The sequence below is a fragment of the Caenorhabditis briggsae genome (genome assembly GCF_000004555.2).
Source record: "Caenorhabditis briggsae complete genome, chrII, whole genome shotgun sequence".
Classification (NCBI taxonomy): domain Eukaryota; kingdom Metazoa; phylum Nematoda; class Chromadorea; order Rhabditida; family Rhabditidae; genus Caenorhabditis; species Caenorhabditis briggsae.
The window spans coordinates 2,813,608-2,828,816 of NC_013486.2; the positions used below are offsets into that span (position 1 = coordinate 2,813,608).

The 15,209-nt window shown below is 36.1% G+C and overlaps 4 protein-coding genes across 4 annotated transcripts; 2 read left to right on the forward strand and 2 right to left on the reverse strand.

Annotated features, from left to right (window-relative positions):
* Positions 1 to 1,476: 1,476 nt before the first annotated feature.
* CBG13436 lies at positions 1,477 to 3,327 on the reverse strand (the record flags this gene model as incomplete). The annotated part of the gene is made up of 4 exons (XM_045241833.1): positions 1,477 to 2,045; positions 2,184 to 2,318; positions 2,365 to 2,506; positions 3,304 to 3,327. The coding sequence occupies 4 exons, from the start codon at positions 3,325 to 3,327 to the stop codon at positions 1,477 to 1,479; spliced, it is 870 nt and encodes a 289-aa protein (XP_045095141.1).
* A 94-nt stretch (positions 3,328 to 3,421) lies between these two features.
* On the forward strand, positions 3,422 to 8,613 carry CBG13435 (the record flags this gene model as incomplete). Its single annotated transcript, XM_045241834.1, has 9 exons — positions 3,422 to 3,547; positions 4,130 to 4,294; positions 4,372 to 4,587; positions 4,907 to 5,468; positions 6,189 to 6,388; positions 6,438 to 6,568; positions 6,622 to 6,868; positions 7,526 to 7,991; positions 8,351 to 8,613. The coding sequence occupies 9 exons, from the start codon at positions 3,422 to 3,424 to the stop codon at positions 8,611 to 8,613; spliced, it is 2,376 nt and encodes a 791-aa protein (XP_045095142.1).
* A 105-nt stretch (positions 8,614 to 8,718) lies between these two features.
* On the reverse strand, positions 8,719 to 9,294 carry CBG13434 (the record flags this gene model as incomplete). Its single annotated transcript, XM_002630014.1, has 1 exon — positions 8,719 to 9,294. The coding sequence occupies one exon, from the start codon at positions 9,292 to 9,294 to the stop codon at positions 8,719 to 8,721; it is 576 nt and encodes a 191-aa protein (XP_002630060.1).
* A 663-nt stretch (positions 9,295 to 9,957) lies between these two features.
* On the forward strand, positions 9,958 to 12,438 carry Cbr-fut-5 (the record flags this gene model as incomplete). The annotated part of the gene is made up of 5 exons (XM_045241835.1): positions 9,958 to 10,075; positions 11,037 to 11,131; positions 11,411 to 11,591; positions 11,985 to 12,198; positions 12,336 to 12,438. The coding sequence occupies 5 exons, from the start codon at positions 9,958 to 9,960 to the stop codon at positions 12,436 to 12,438; spliced, it is 711 nt and encodes a 236-aa protein (XP_045095143.1).
* Between the last annotated feature and the right edge of the window lie 2,771 nt (positions 12,439 to 15,209).

The window sequence follows — 15,209 nt, forward strand, 5'->3', positions numbered from 1 at the left end:
TTTTGACAAGTTTTTTGTCTTAATTTATCTTTGTTCCTGTGAAAGTATTAGAAAGCGGTCAACTAGTGAAATGTTTCCTATAACGTCAGATATAACTTATAGGGGACCATTTTTCAAGGAAAACGAAATAAATTGGGCCAAAGTGGGCAGTGTAAGGCCTATACCACAGGTGAACCTTACACACGAGAATATATACATTAAAGGAGGCCAGACACCAAAAAAAAGTTTTCCTGTTAATTTGCATAGAGAACCCCCATGAGGGGTTGAACTCATGACAGGCCGCTCAGGGGTACAGCGCTGCTACCGGCTGAGCTACGGAGGCGCGAAGGCGCCTGACGACCGATGGTCTACATAAGCGCGGCGCGATCCCCCCAACTGCCCCCGAAATGTTTGCTGTCTCGCCTCCTTTAAAAAAATATACCGTAAACACTTGAATGAAAGACCACATAAACCGTCAATTTGCAGCCCATATATCTCGGTTACTGTGAAAGATATCAAACAGTAGTCAACTAACAAAATGTTATCAATATTATGATAAACATTTTGTCCGTTGACCACTTTTCGATATATTTCACAGGAATCGAGAAATATAAGCTCAAAGTGCTCGTATCGGATGAACCCCCTCATTTTTTCAACCTTCATCCGCCGGTTGCTCGCCATTGGTCCACCCCGCTTCACTTGTTACTGTATTTGTCATTTGACAAAGACACAAGATGGAGAAATATTTATTTTTTAATAAATTGATTTTTCGAAAAATTGTTCGCAAACTGAACCGCCAGATTGTAAGTGCATATTTGATTCAGTTTTGAAGATAACATACAAATTGCTAGTAGATGACTCGATTTTCTTTTCGCGATGATATCCGCTAAAGTTTCCGATTACTGGGATCCAACTCGAATCTCTTTCGTAAACGAGAATATGATCTTAACCAGTCACGGTTAGAATTTTACCAAAAGTCAAAGGAATTCTTTGAGAGCAAACTGTAAACACTGATAGCGTTGGCACTGATTTTCAGGGTAATTTGGCAAAAAGAATGTCCCAGATGATCAGCTGATCAGTGTAAACCCATTGTTATGACGTTTAATTCAGAGAATAGCAGAGGTAGACAAAATAGAAAAACTATTGAAGATTTTATTGCTCAACACTGGCTCAAGAACTCTGGCATTTGGGTCGAAAAGGGCAAAGCTTTCGCTAAAAGATAAAAAGATTTGAAAAGTTCTTGCTGTGCCCAAACACATTAATCATGGCGCCAACGTCTTACTTCTTCTTAACTGATGTAACATTTTCTTGACTCGAGTGGTAGTGAAGAATTTGATGCGTGATTTATTTTATTAGTTGAACAATTTTCGACACCTTTTAACCGATATGAATTGTGCCAAAGTGAGCAATGGGAAGGTTGCTTATACGGAATAGCAGATCTGTGACATGACAAAGAGAAAAAACAGAAACATTTATTGTTGAAATGAAAGTAAAAATTTAAATAATTGATTGGAAACTGGCAGTGAAACCGAATGAATTCACTGTTGAATCAGTTATGAAAGTAATATACAAATTATTAGTAGATGACTCTATTTGCTTTTTGAAATGAACTCCGCTGAAGTTTCCGATCAATGGACTCTCAACAGAATCTCCATCATAAATGAGAATCTGATCGTAATCAGGTTCAGTTAGAATTTCATTAAAAGTCAGGCGAATTTTTTGAGAGCCAAGTGTCGCTAAACTGTAAACACTGGTAGAATTAGCAGTATAATTTTTGGGGTAATTAGGCGATGAGAATGTTCCAGACTTCATGAAAAACGAGTAATATTCCTTTGATTCCAATGGGGCGACGGTTGATGGAGATGATTCACAATCCTTCCCAATCCACCTTTTGCACAAGAAATGTTCCGTTGCAAGACAATCGGTGCCATACCAAAAGCCTGATGTTTTGGTCACTGTGGTTTTGAGACTCATGGTCAGACAATTTTCCGCTTTAACGTCAAAATTGAAATAATCAAATTTCGAATCATCCACCCATTGGTAATAATGTCCAGGCCAAGCACGAGCTCCAATAAAGAAAGAGTCCACTTCCAGATGGTTCTTATAATAGTTTTTGATGAAACTGAAAACAGTTCCCATTGAAGTTCAGTTCACAATCAGCTGAAAATCTATCATACTTTCTGTATCATGATTCTGAAGATTACCTTCGAAACTGGTGGTTGGAATCTCACAGACGAATGATCGCTGATCTTCTTGACAATCTCCGCTAAGCCATTTGCCAGCTAGTTTTCCAGATGATTTGAAGTAAACACACTTGTCCATTTCAATGTATGGGAAATCTGAGAAAAATAGTATTACTTAATTTTGATTGTTTTTCAAACTCACTTGCTGCAAAATTGTTGTATTCTTTAGCGTTACCATTTTCACTATCCCATGAACACTTTTCTGGATCATTCTCGAAACAATAGAGACCGATCCACGCGCTTTTGGTAGAGTTTTCAATGATTGTGGATACTGCAGTATTATCCTGAAATACTACAAGTTGAGCTTTTGATTTGAGACTATTTTGAGTAACAATATTATGTTCAAAAGCGACAGAAGATTACAAGTTAGTTTTTTGTTAGGGGAGTTAAGCCTGTACTCAAAGTGTTAGGTGTAGCTAGCCGCTACCCATTGCGCTACGCGGAACGTAAAAATGTATTTTTCGGAATACTGTTGACAGTAGTCCCAGGAGGAGTTGAACTCGAAACTAACACAAGTGCCGTGCCCTTTCTGATTAATCGACGCGGTCGCGACACATAGTATAATGAATATTTTTTCAGTAGCAGCTTGTCAACGAATAAATTATTTATCATAATATCACCAATATTTTATCAGTTGACTAATTTTTGATATCGTTTAAAGGAACCAAGATAATAAAGCTAAAAGTTGACTGTTTGGATGGGAAAAATCTAAAACTCAAATAATTAACGTACGTCTTCATTTCGGATAGTCACCAAATTTCTGGACAATGCTTTCCACGAGGTAGTTGCGTTTCGGAGAGTCCTGGCTTCTGAGTCGGAAAGGGGTAAACTTTCGGTAAATGATAAAAAGATCGAAAAGTTCTTCCTGTCCCCAAAACCCCCATTAATCACAGAGCCAGATCTTGCTCAATTTTAAATGATGTAACATTTTTTGGGATATCAATTACAGCCGGTTCACTATCAGTTTCAGAGGATGTCTCAAAAACGCCAGCAAAACGTGTTAACATGAAATATAAAACATTTTAAAACAGAACACCTAGAAAAAGAAACCCAACTCCTTATCTTGTCATCTTGCTCCCACCAGCAGTCCCTTCTCTTTATTCATAAAAAAGAACTTCCAAACGAATTCATTTCACATTAATTTGTTGCCAACACGTTTCCATCTGAAAGAGAGTTTTGGGCAGAATTGCACTTCAATAATGGGTATAACTCGAGAGACAGGAAAGAAGGCGCCAGTATCAGCAGATCTAACCAAGAAAAACATTAAAACGCCGAATGCAAAAACGCCCGGGATCTTTGCGTCGTTCAGAGGCAAAAAGCCGACGGTGGGTTTTGTAGCGTTTTGTTTACAAAATTAGAATTTAAGTGTTTATGGATTTTATATCAATTTATAGAACTTTTTAAGACCTGCATTTTGTAATTTAGATCATTTAAAAATGTTGAGATTGAAGAAAGTTATGAGCTATAATGTGCAGTATATCCAATGCCAGTCCCATCCCTGCACTTTGAGCTTATCTCTGCTCCTTTGAGAGATATCAGAATTATATAAACTAGAAAAATTTTGGTGATAACAAGTTAAACATTTTATCAATTGACACAATTTTGACACACGTTCTGAGCTTTCAGAATTTCAGAAGTTCAGAAATTCAGAAATTCAGAAATTCAGAAATTCAGAAATTCAGAAATTCAGAAATTCAGAAATTCAGAAATTCAGAAATTCAGAAATTCAGAAATTCAGAAATTCAGAAATTCAGAAATTCAGAAATTCAGAAATTCTGAAATTCAGCAATTCAAAAATTCAGAAATTCAGAAATTCAGAAATTCAGAAATTTGAAAATTTGAAAAAATTATAACTTTGCTAATTTTGCTATTTGTTAATTGCCTAGCGGAGTCGGCCGTAGGCCGAGGACGCTAGTCGAAACAGTTTTAAAAGTATAATCCAAAAAATCTCGAAAATTCAAAAAATTGAAAAATTGGATCAATCCAAATTTTCCGATATTAGAGAATTTGAAGAATCAAAAAAACGAAAGATTTTGAAATTTCGAAAAAAAAAGTTTTACAGTCCACGGGCAGCGGAGACATGAGCTCGATGAAGTCTAAAACGAAGCTCACCGACAAAAAATCGACATGTCTCAGTGGAAAAACCAAGAACAAAAAAGAGACAACTCGTCGAAAATCCAAAAACACCGCGATGAAATGTTTCGCAAGCGGGGAAATGGTCGAGGGTGTTAATCAGTATAAAGTGTCAAATCAGATTCGAAGATCGACGAAACAGCTGGATATCGATTTGTATGCAGTGAAGGAGACGGAACAGAACGAAGACTATCGGATGAAGGTGGCCAGACAGGGCTTGGATCTTTTGAAGGTGGGCAGGTTTTTTAATTGTCTTATTACTCAGATTCTCAACATTCTAATGCTGTAAAAATCATAAAAATCGGTTGACGTTTAACCGAGATACAGCGGTTTGAAGTTTTGAGTGAGAGACACAGAGATACGAGAGTGTCTCGTTGTCTGCGTCTCTTCACCAGCTTTAAAGGCGCATAGCTAACTTTAATGTCAACCGAAATGAATGAAAATTACATGGTCCCAAAGGAATTTTCAAGCTCTTTCGAATGGTATAGAGCAGTAATGGTACAGATATGGTACCCATAAGATAAATCCATGACGACTATCTGACATTTCAGATCGAAGCGGCGCTTCTCAGAAAGCTCGAGAAAATCCCTGGCGACAAGTGCTTCGTATCCATGGCAGAGTTCGGAAGTATTGCCAAGGACAAAATTGAGTTCCTCATCGTCTCCCCATATGGTGCCACTCTCCACGAGGTCATGAAAAAAGTCACCAACGGTCCGCTTTCTATGGATTGCGCATTTTACGTTGCTCACCAAATGCTCAAGGCTATTCGAGATCTTCACTCATTCGGATACATCCATCGGAACATTCGCCCATCGGCCTTCAATGTTGGATTGGGACCAACAGAAGGTTCAGTGTATCTTCAAGATTTTCGAGCGGTTCGAAAGTATGAAGAGAACAAGAAACATGTGTACCCAAGGACCAGTGTCAAGATGTTCGGATCCACGAGATATGCATCGAGAGGATGTCAGGGGCAGAAGGATCAGAGCAGGAAGGATGATTTGGAGAGTTGGCTATACACGATTTTCTATTTGATGGATAATGGATCCTTGGCATGGAAGAAGGAGAATAATCAGGCTGTGGTGTTGGGGATGAAGGAGTCGTTTATGATTGGAGGTTAGTTTTTTGTGACCGTGTGGCCCAGTAGGTAGTCTATAGATACCATGGATATCATAGATACCATGAACACCATAATTACCATAGGTACTATACATGCCATAGATACCATAGGTACCGTGGACCCCATGGATACCATAAATACCATGAATACCACGAATACCATGGAAAACCATAGGTACAATAGTCGCCATATCAATCCTGAATAAAGTTATGAACCTGCCCCCCTATGGTATCTATGGTATCTATGGTATCTATGGTATCTATGGTATCTATGGTACCTATGGTATCTATGGTATCAATGGTAGCTATGGTATCTATGGTATCTATGGTATCCATGGTGTCCACGGTACCTATGGTATCTATGGTATCTATGGTATATATGGTATCTATGGTATCTATGGTATCTATGGTATCTATGATATCTATGGTATCTATGGTATATATGGTATCTATGGTATCTATGGTACCTATGGTACCTATGGTATCTATGGTATCCATGGTGTCCACGGTACCTATGGTATCTATGGTATCTATGGTATATATGGTATCTATGGTATCTATGGTATCTATGGTATCTATGATATCTATGGTATCTATGGTATATATGGTATCTATGGTATCTATGGTACCTATGGTACCTATGGTATCTATGTTATCAATGGTATTTATTGTACCTATGGTATCAGTGGTATCTATGGTATCTATGATTTTTTCCAGAAGGAAAAGAGCAATTTACTCGTGCGCCACGTCTTCTACAACCGCTTCTCACCAACATTAGCACCATGGCTTTCGAAAGCGTTCCAGAATATGAGCAATTCAAAAATTGCCTGGAAAACATTCAATTTGCTCAGAATCTGAACCGAAAAACGTGTGACTGGGTCGGCAGACCGCCACTGGAGGATAACGTTGGGGATACGGTAGGAGGATTACGGTAGAATTGCAAAAAAATATTTTTTGATTTTTCAGGACCGAAGTTTTGATTGTAAGGTGACTGGAGAGCGTGATTTGATGGTCAAGGATGGCGGAAAGAATAAGAAGCCGAAGAGAAAAAAGTTGAATTCCGGAGACATGATTTTGGGAGTTGGTGCGATTGCAGCGTGAGTGACCATGACCTAGAAATTTGGAAAATTTGACCACCATTGATTTTCAGTTGGAAAGTGATCAATCTTTTGGGTTCTGGAGGCTTTGGAGACGTCTACAAAGTGCATCGAGCCAACGAACCGCCCACCAAATGCTACGCGCTGAAAACGGAAAGTGAGGAGGGTGAAAAACGATATTTGCGTCTGAAAATCGAGGTGCAGGTGATGATGAAGACGGCTGAGAAGAAGAAGGCGGGGTTGTTCAAGAATTTTATTGAATTCGTGGATAAGGGAAAGTGTGAGGAGTTGAAGTGCAAGGTAAGATGGTTTTGTAGTACTGGGAAGGGTACCATATGAAGTGTACCCCATATAGTTTCTGTGGAACTCATGGTACTCATGGTACTCATGGTAAATATGGTTCTTATGGTCTAAGGTGCCATATATGTCATAATTTTATGGTACCTGTAGAGCTAAGATTCCATAGGCGCTATAGCTGAAAAGCAAAGATACCATCATTACCATGGGTACCATGAGCACCATGGATCCTAGGTTTTTGGTATCATGGATACAACCCATGGTTACCAGCAATAGAGATCAGGTGTGATTCTAGTGCGTGCCAGAAATCACCATGACTATCATAGGTAGCGATTGAACCGGTGGAACCATGAAATCCACTTTCACCGCTAGTATGGTGCCTACGTATGTCATCTATGATAACAATACAACTTATGGTACCTACGAAATCTATAGTAGCCATGGTATTCATGGTATCTATGATACTCATGGCATTCATGGTATTCATGGCATTTATGATACGCATTTTATTTTTGGTATCTATGGTGCCCATGGTATTTATGGTATCTACGGTCCCTATTTATGGTGTCTATGGTTCTTAGCCATGGTACCTACGATCTCTAGATCTGAGCTCCATGGTCCCTACACCATATGGTACACATCAAATAACCCATTTTTCAGTTCGTGGTCATGGGCCTCGTCGGTCCCTCTCTCGAAGACATCCGCCGAAAATATATCTGCTGCGGATTCACCAAACACACAGCCTTCTACTGTTGCATCCAAACAGTGACCGCTCTTCGTGACCTACATTCCATCGGATACCTCCATCGGGACATCAAACCGGCAAACTATGCGATTGGGATTGGTGACCAACAAAATACAGTATACATGTTGGATTTCGGGATTGCTAAGCTGTATGTGGACGAGAAGGGCGAGCACAAGGTGAAGAGAAAGAAGGTCAAGTTTTTGGGAACGCTGAGATTTGCCAGTAGAGCGTGTATGCAGCAACAAGAGCAGGGAAGAAAGGATGACTTGGAGACGTGGATTTATATGGCGGTGGACTTGATAAATGAGAGTGGAATGACGTGGAGAAAGGTGGCGGATCCGAAGGAGATTCTAAAATTGAAGAAGGAGTTTTTTAGTAATTGTGAGTTCATGGGGTGCCATAGATACCATAGATACCATAGATACCATATATATCATAGGGATGCACCATGGGGTCGATAGATACCATTGAAACTCATAGCACCATAAATAGAGAAGATAGGAAGAATGCCGACAATTTCGATATACATACTACAGATGGGACTCATAGATACCATATATATGTGCCATGGCACCTATAGATGCCATAGATACTATAGATACCATAGATACCATAGATACTATAGATACCATAAATACCATACGTGAGAACCAAGGGGTCCATAAGCACCATATGTAACATCCAAACCCAAATGGATACATATCATTCCAATAGTACCATAAAACGTACATGTTTTGCAGACGAACCAATTCAAAAAGAAATCGGAAAGAAAAACTGTCTGATCGCACTGACTCCACTCGTCGCCTACGTCGACAAAATGCAATACGAGACGACGCCCGACTACGATTATATTCTGAATTTTTTGAAGACGTGCGCCAGTGACGTTGGCGCGAAGCTCAACAAAAAATTGGATTGGATCGGAAAATCGAAAGAATTCGGCGATAGCGAATCGGAGAAATCGGAGAAGAAGGTCAGCGGTGGTGGAGGAGACGAGGATGAGTAGAAGATCGAATTTTCTGGAAACTAACAATTTTTCTAATAAATGTTTCGATATTTTGATATTTTATGTTACCTATGAATTTTAAAGGCGATCATGGTATCAGTAGCATCAATTGTATCTATGGTGTCTATGGTATCTATGGTATCCATGGTATTTATGGTGTTCATGGTATCTATGGTATCGATGGTACCTATGGTATCTATGGTATATATGGTATCTATGGTATCTATGGTATCTATGGTATCTATGGTATCTATGGTATCTATGGTATCTATGGTATCTATGGTATCTATGGTATCTATGGTATCTATGGTATCTATGGTATCTATGGTATCTATGGTATCTATGGTATCTATGGTATCTATGGTATCTATGGTATCTATGGTATCTATGGTATCTATGGTATATATGGTATCTATGGTATCTATGGTATATATGGTATCTATGGTATCTATGGTATCTACGGTATCTATGGTATCTATGGTATCTATGGTATCTATGGTATTTATGGTATTTATGGTATTCATGGTATCTATGGTATCGATGGTATCTATGGAATCTATGGTATATATGGTATCTATGGTATATATGGTATCTATGGTATCTATGGTATTTATGGTATTCATGGTATCTATGGTATCGATGGTATCTATGGTATATACTGGTTTTCTTCCGTATTACCATTTAAAAATTCAATACGTGAATTGTCTCCGTGACCTACACGCGCACGCGTCATCTCGCATACAGGCGGTGACACGTATTGAGAAGTGGACTTTCTAGGTTTCTAGGTTTTCTAGGGTGAGTAACGGGTAGTCATGCCTTAGCTATTCATCCTTTTTTACGAACGTATCTATGGTATTCATGGTATCCATGGTACCAATGATTCACCACTAGCACTTGCATATACATATTGAATTTCCTCTGATAGTGAATGATAAGATAAGAAAATTTCTTCTACGTTTTTCTTCTTTTTTGATATTTGATGATAGTGCTCCGGGAGAGTGATAGTGTAGTGACAAACATAGAGACTGAATAAGTATAAAACCAAACTAAATTTTCGAATATTTTGAATTTTTGAATTTTTGAATTTTCGATTTTTTGAATTTTCGATTTTTTTAACTTTCGAAATTTTTGAATTTTTGAGTGTTGGAATTTCAGAGTTTCAAATTTTTTAACCTATGATTTTTCAAACTTATTAGGTTCTGAATTTTGAGAATTTTTGAATTTCCGATTTTTTCAATTTTTCAATTTTTGCAGTTTTGCTTTTATGATTTTTTTGTTACTTTATTCCGGAATTTTTAAATTTCCGGAATTTTTAAATTTTTAAAAGTTTTTAGACAAGCCATGATGAGCCGAAAAACGGGTGATGCCATATGCACATGGAAATATTTGGGACAATTTAAGAAACTTGGTGTTTGTGCTAGTATGGTACCCATATGGGACCTACAAGATGAGAAGGAAGAGGGTGAGCATTTTTTGGTGGATTAAAAAAAAATTTTGGAAATCTTAAATACTGGAATTCAAAAAATTTGAAAAAAATAAACAAAATGGATTACGAAATAATCAAAAATTGGAAAACTTCAGAATTCAACAGATATATTTTGCTGAAGCCAAAAATATTTTTTCTAATTTTAATTTTTTAAGAACGCAAAAAACCTTTGAAAATTTCAAAGTTCCCGATATATATTCCATCCAATAGTCACCATGGAAATTGGTTTCCAATACGAGGCCTCTTTTCTTTTTTCGCCGACTTTTTGAATATTTTATACACTTTTTTCCACCCCAATCGTCGATTCTTTTCCCCCGAAAATGGGTCCAAAAATACGGCGAAATTTTTATTGGATTTGCTTCATTGTATTTGTAACAATTACTTTTTATTCTGTACAGAAAAGAGACAGAGAAATTGGTAAATTTGAAACATTCAGCAAAAAATTACACTCCATAAATTCGAAAAAATCTACTTTGCAGGTTTTCTATGAGCTGAGATATAGCAATTAGAAGTTTTGAAGGCGAGAGACGCAGGCAACGATACACACTAGCTGTCTGCGTCTCTTTGAAACTTTAAATGGGTGTATCTAGGGTTCTAGAGAAGCTAGAAGAAGGATTTTTGGTAGGATTTGGAGGTAATTATTAGTATTTTTGGTGCTGTCTTGAAACCAACATTTGTAAAAAACTTTTGGAAAATCGAACATTTCAAAATCAGATAATTTTTCAAAAAAAGCGAATAGCACCGAGATTTTATCCAAATTTCATTCTTCTAGCTTCTCTAGAAGTCGAGGTATAGCGCTTTGAAGGTCGGGAGGTTAGATACGCAGACAACTGGACACTCTTACTGTCTGCGTCTCTTCAAAACTTCTGAAAATTCCGAAACATTCCAAAAAGTTCTACACTAAAAAAAGATTCACAAAACCTAATAAAACTTTCAGATCTTTCTGGAAAAATAGTCATTTTTGCCGCAACCAACTTTTTTAGTGCCCCATTCACGAATTCCAATTTCCAAGAATGTAATCTAAATCTTCGGGTGAGACTTTTTTTCAATATTTCCGAAATTCCCTAAAAATCTCGACAAAAATTGAAAATGTTGGATTTCGAGAATGCCTGTTCTATCAGTAGCCATCGAGCCCATTTCTCTCAAGCCAATGCAGTTCTATTTCATTCGAGGAATATAAATTCAAAGGTGAGCGGACATCTGGATATTTGGAAATCAGGAAAAAGTCGAAATTTTAAAGTTTTAGAATTCAGAAAAAAATTTTGGCTTAGACAATCGCGAATTTTCATTTTCAGCTTCAAATTTTTCCAGGAAATCTCCTCATTCCCATTCCCTCGCCGACAGGAAATTCCTTATGTTATGGTGGCTTATGAAAGTCCATACAATGCAAAATTAGAAACTTATAAAGACTTTTTCAATTGGACAATGAGTTATCGAATTGATTCTGACGTGTTCGCTCCGTACGGTGGATTGCTGAGGAATTCAGAATTGGGTAATTTTTTTGAACTCCAATTTTTTGACTTTGTTGGTCCAGTTTTTGTAAAATTAGTGAAAAATGGTTACCTTGTAAATCATAAAAGTGTTCCAGAACTCTCCGTTTTGTCTGAAATTTACAGAGTATACTAAACAAAAATAGAGCTTAATTTTTGGAATTAACAACATTATTGCAGAAATCCAATAGAGCGAGATAAAGGAAAACCTGCAATAGAAGGGCGCTATCAACATTGAGCCCTTATATCTCAGGCCCTGAAAGAGATATCAAAAAGTGGTCAACTAACGAAATGTTTATCATAATATCAAAAACATTTTATCAGTTGATCACTTTTTGATATCTTTCACAAAAACCCAGGTAAACTAGCTCAAAATTAAAAGTCAAGAATTTCAGTAAAAGTCAACTATACCGAAATCTGGAAATCGAAAACGAAAGGAACGTTATGGCTGGTTTCAAATAATATTGTCAATAATAAAAGGAAGAAATTAGTGGAAAAGTTAATCGAGAATGGTATGAAAGTTGATTTGTACGGAAAAGTTTATAATCGAGAACCGGATAATTGTCCGCGAGATGGAGCCCAGGAAGGGTGTGATGAGAGGTTTCAGTCGTGAGTTGGCAACTTTTTTTTGAATTTTCCCAGTTTTAAAACATCGAAACATTCGAAATTTTTCTGAAAAAATTGATTGATTAATTGATTAAATAATAGATGAAAAATTGATTTTTCTTTAATTTCAAAATTTCCAGACCCTACAAATTCGTCATCGCTTTCGAAAATAGTAATTGCAAGGATTATGTGACTGAAAAATTTTGGAGAAAAGCTGAGCAATACAAAATGGTCCCAATTTGATGTCTCGGAAAATCTATAAAGATCTTGGGGTAGTTTTTATTTTTCAGAGTTTCTAAATTTTCGAATTTTGAAATTTTAGTATTCTTGAATTCATGAATTTTTTGAAAATTTTCAGATTCCCGATAATATGTACATTGCTGTGGACGATTTCAAAACTCTAAAAGAATTTGTGGAATTTATTAAAAATCTTACATCCAATGAGAAGGAATACATGAAATACCATAAATGGAGAGAAGAATTCAGGTATTTTTGATGACCGAACTTTTTCCAGGCCACCATTTTTCTTCCAGAATCGCTGAGGCCAATCAGGAGATTTTTGGATTTTGTGATTTGTGTCAAAAATTAATGGATTTTCAAAATCGGACGATTCCAAAGAAAAGTTATTCAAGTTTTTGAAGTTCTGAAAAAGTGGTTCAGAATTTTTGGTTTTGCCTGAACTTTTCAGATTTCAGAATTTCAGATTGAAATTATATTTTGAAGTACATAGTGTTATCAAAATCAAACAAAAAGTGGATCTTTAAAAAAATGGATCATACAAGTTTTTTGTTCTTTTGGACTATTAATCTTCTTCAAGTTTAGCGAAAGTTTGAAACCCAAAATACAAACCTCTCCTTTTTGGTTTTTTGTCATTTTGCTTCATAATTCTGAGGTTCTAGATTTTTGAATTTTTCGAAATGTCAAATTTTTGGATTTTCAGAATTTCGGATATTCAGAACTGCAGGATTTCAGAACTTCTGTTTTTCTGAATTTCTGAATTTCTAATTTTCTGAATTTCTGAATTTCTGAATTTCTGAATTTCTGAATTTCTGAATTTCTGAATTTCATGGCATTCCTGAATTTCCTTTTTTAATTTTCGAATCAATTTATTTTTTTGAATTTGAGTTTTTCGTAAATTCAGATATTTTGAGATCTTTCGATGTTTGTGGAATTCAAATTTAAATAGTTTTTCGAATCGGTAAGCAGTAGAAAATTTTCTAATTTTTGGGTGTGGTTTTTTGTCATCTAGCACAACACAAATATTGAATTTCTTCCAGTGATAAGAAACTGTTCTTCTTCCTCTTTTCCAATATTTGATGACTATGATAGTGGTAGTGAGGTGGCAAACATTGAAAGACAGAATCAGTACACATTTTGAGATTTTTAGGAAATATTTCCCCTTTTTTGAAGATTTTCATAATTTCGATTCAAAAAATAAAGTTCAAACACTCCAACCAACAAGCTTTTGAAAGATTGTTTTGGAATTTTCAGATATTCAGAATACCCGAAGACCGAAATTTCTAAACGATGAATTCGCGAAAAAGTAAACAAAAAACTCGTATTTTTATGTTTTCTTGCAGCGTACAGTTGGTTCATTTTATAGTTTCAAATGCATTGTTGAAGAAATTTTCAGAAATTTCGGAATTTATTTTAGAAAACACCACTTTCTGATCTACTGCATTTCTAGTTGTTTTCATATTCTAAATTTTTTTTTTCAACGAAACAAAGTTCGAAATCGCAAAAAAAATTGGGTACATTTCCCACTAAACCTACTTTTCCACCTGTATATTTTTACATAAATTGTAAAAAATGTTTCTCAAATTTCTGGGAAATCCTTCTTTCTTTTTGAGCTTTGGAATGTTCTTTTTTGAAAAATTTTAGTTTCCCAACTTTTGAATTTTTCTTAATATCTTGGGCCCACCATATTTCGGCTATTCAACTTTTTCCACTATTCTAAAAAGTTTTGGAGGTTTCAAATATTCAGAATTCCAAATTTTTGGTGTTTCTGCTGTTCAAACCAATATAAATCCAAAATTGAAAAATACATATACAAAAAGAGTAATAATTTTTAATTTTGTGTGTGTATCCATCTGTCCCCAATGTATACCAATCCTTCTATCTCTCTCCCTCTCCCTGCCCCTCCCTCAGGTTTTGTTCTCCAAATACATACAAATCTGTGGGCCGTGGCGTCATTTTGTCCACCAAAACAGATTATCCTTTCCTATTAATCCCTTTGTAATTAATTTCTTTTTGGACTTGACACGAAAAAAAAAGATTGTAAGAAGTAAGAATGAAGAACCAGGTCATTCGACGTTTTTGGCATTCATGAACCAAATTTTGGGAATAATGTGCAAAATTCAATTTTACACATTTTCACAGTTTTTTTGTTTTTTAATAGCTTTTACCATTCTTGAGATATAGAGTTTTGAAATTAGAAGAGCTTTATGTAAACGACTTAAATCTCAATTTACCTTTTAAACCAAAGTGCTGACAAGGACAATCCAGCTCTGCTCTCCCTTAACTTCCAATAACCATATATCAAGAACTATAACAGCTATCAAAAAATTGTAAACTGACAAAATATGTAAAATTTAATTTTACATTTTTGTAGTTGGCAACTTTTGAGTTGCTCAACCCTTTCTTGAGATATAAGCCAATAGAGAGATGTGGTCCGGTGGCCGAGTGGTGTGCGCTCTTGGCTGGAAATCTGTTGTTCCGGGTTCGAACCCCCACTTGTGGAATTTTTTTTCGTTTTTTGTTTTTAATTTATTTATTTATTGATTACGACCTTCCGTCGTGGAAAAAGAGAAAAAAGAGAAAAGGAATACAATACAATCACACAAAACACAGATACACGAATAACTACACATTCAATTAAAGTGGAGAACCGAATAGTAACACTATTTCCAAATAATAGCACATAACCATCAACACATACACATGGGTTTTTTTAATGGTTTTTATAAGCTTAGGGCGATATCATGGTTCTGACCATTTTACAAAATTTAATATTT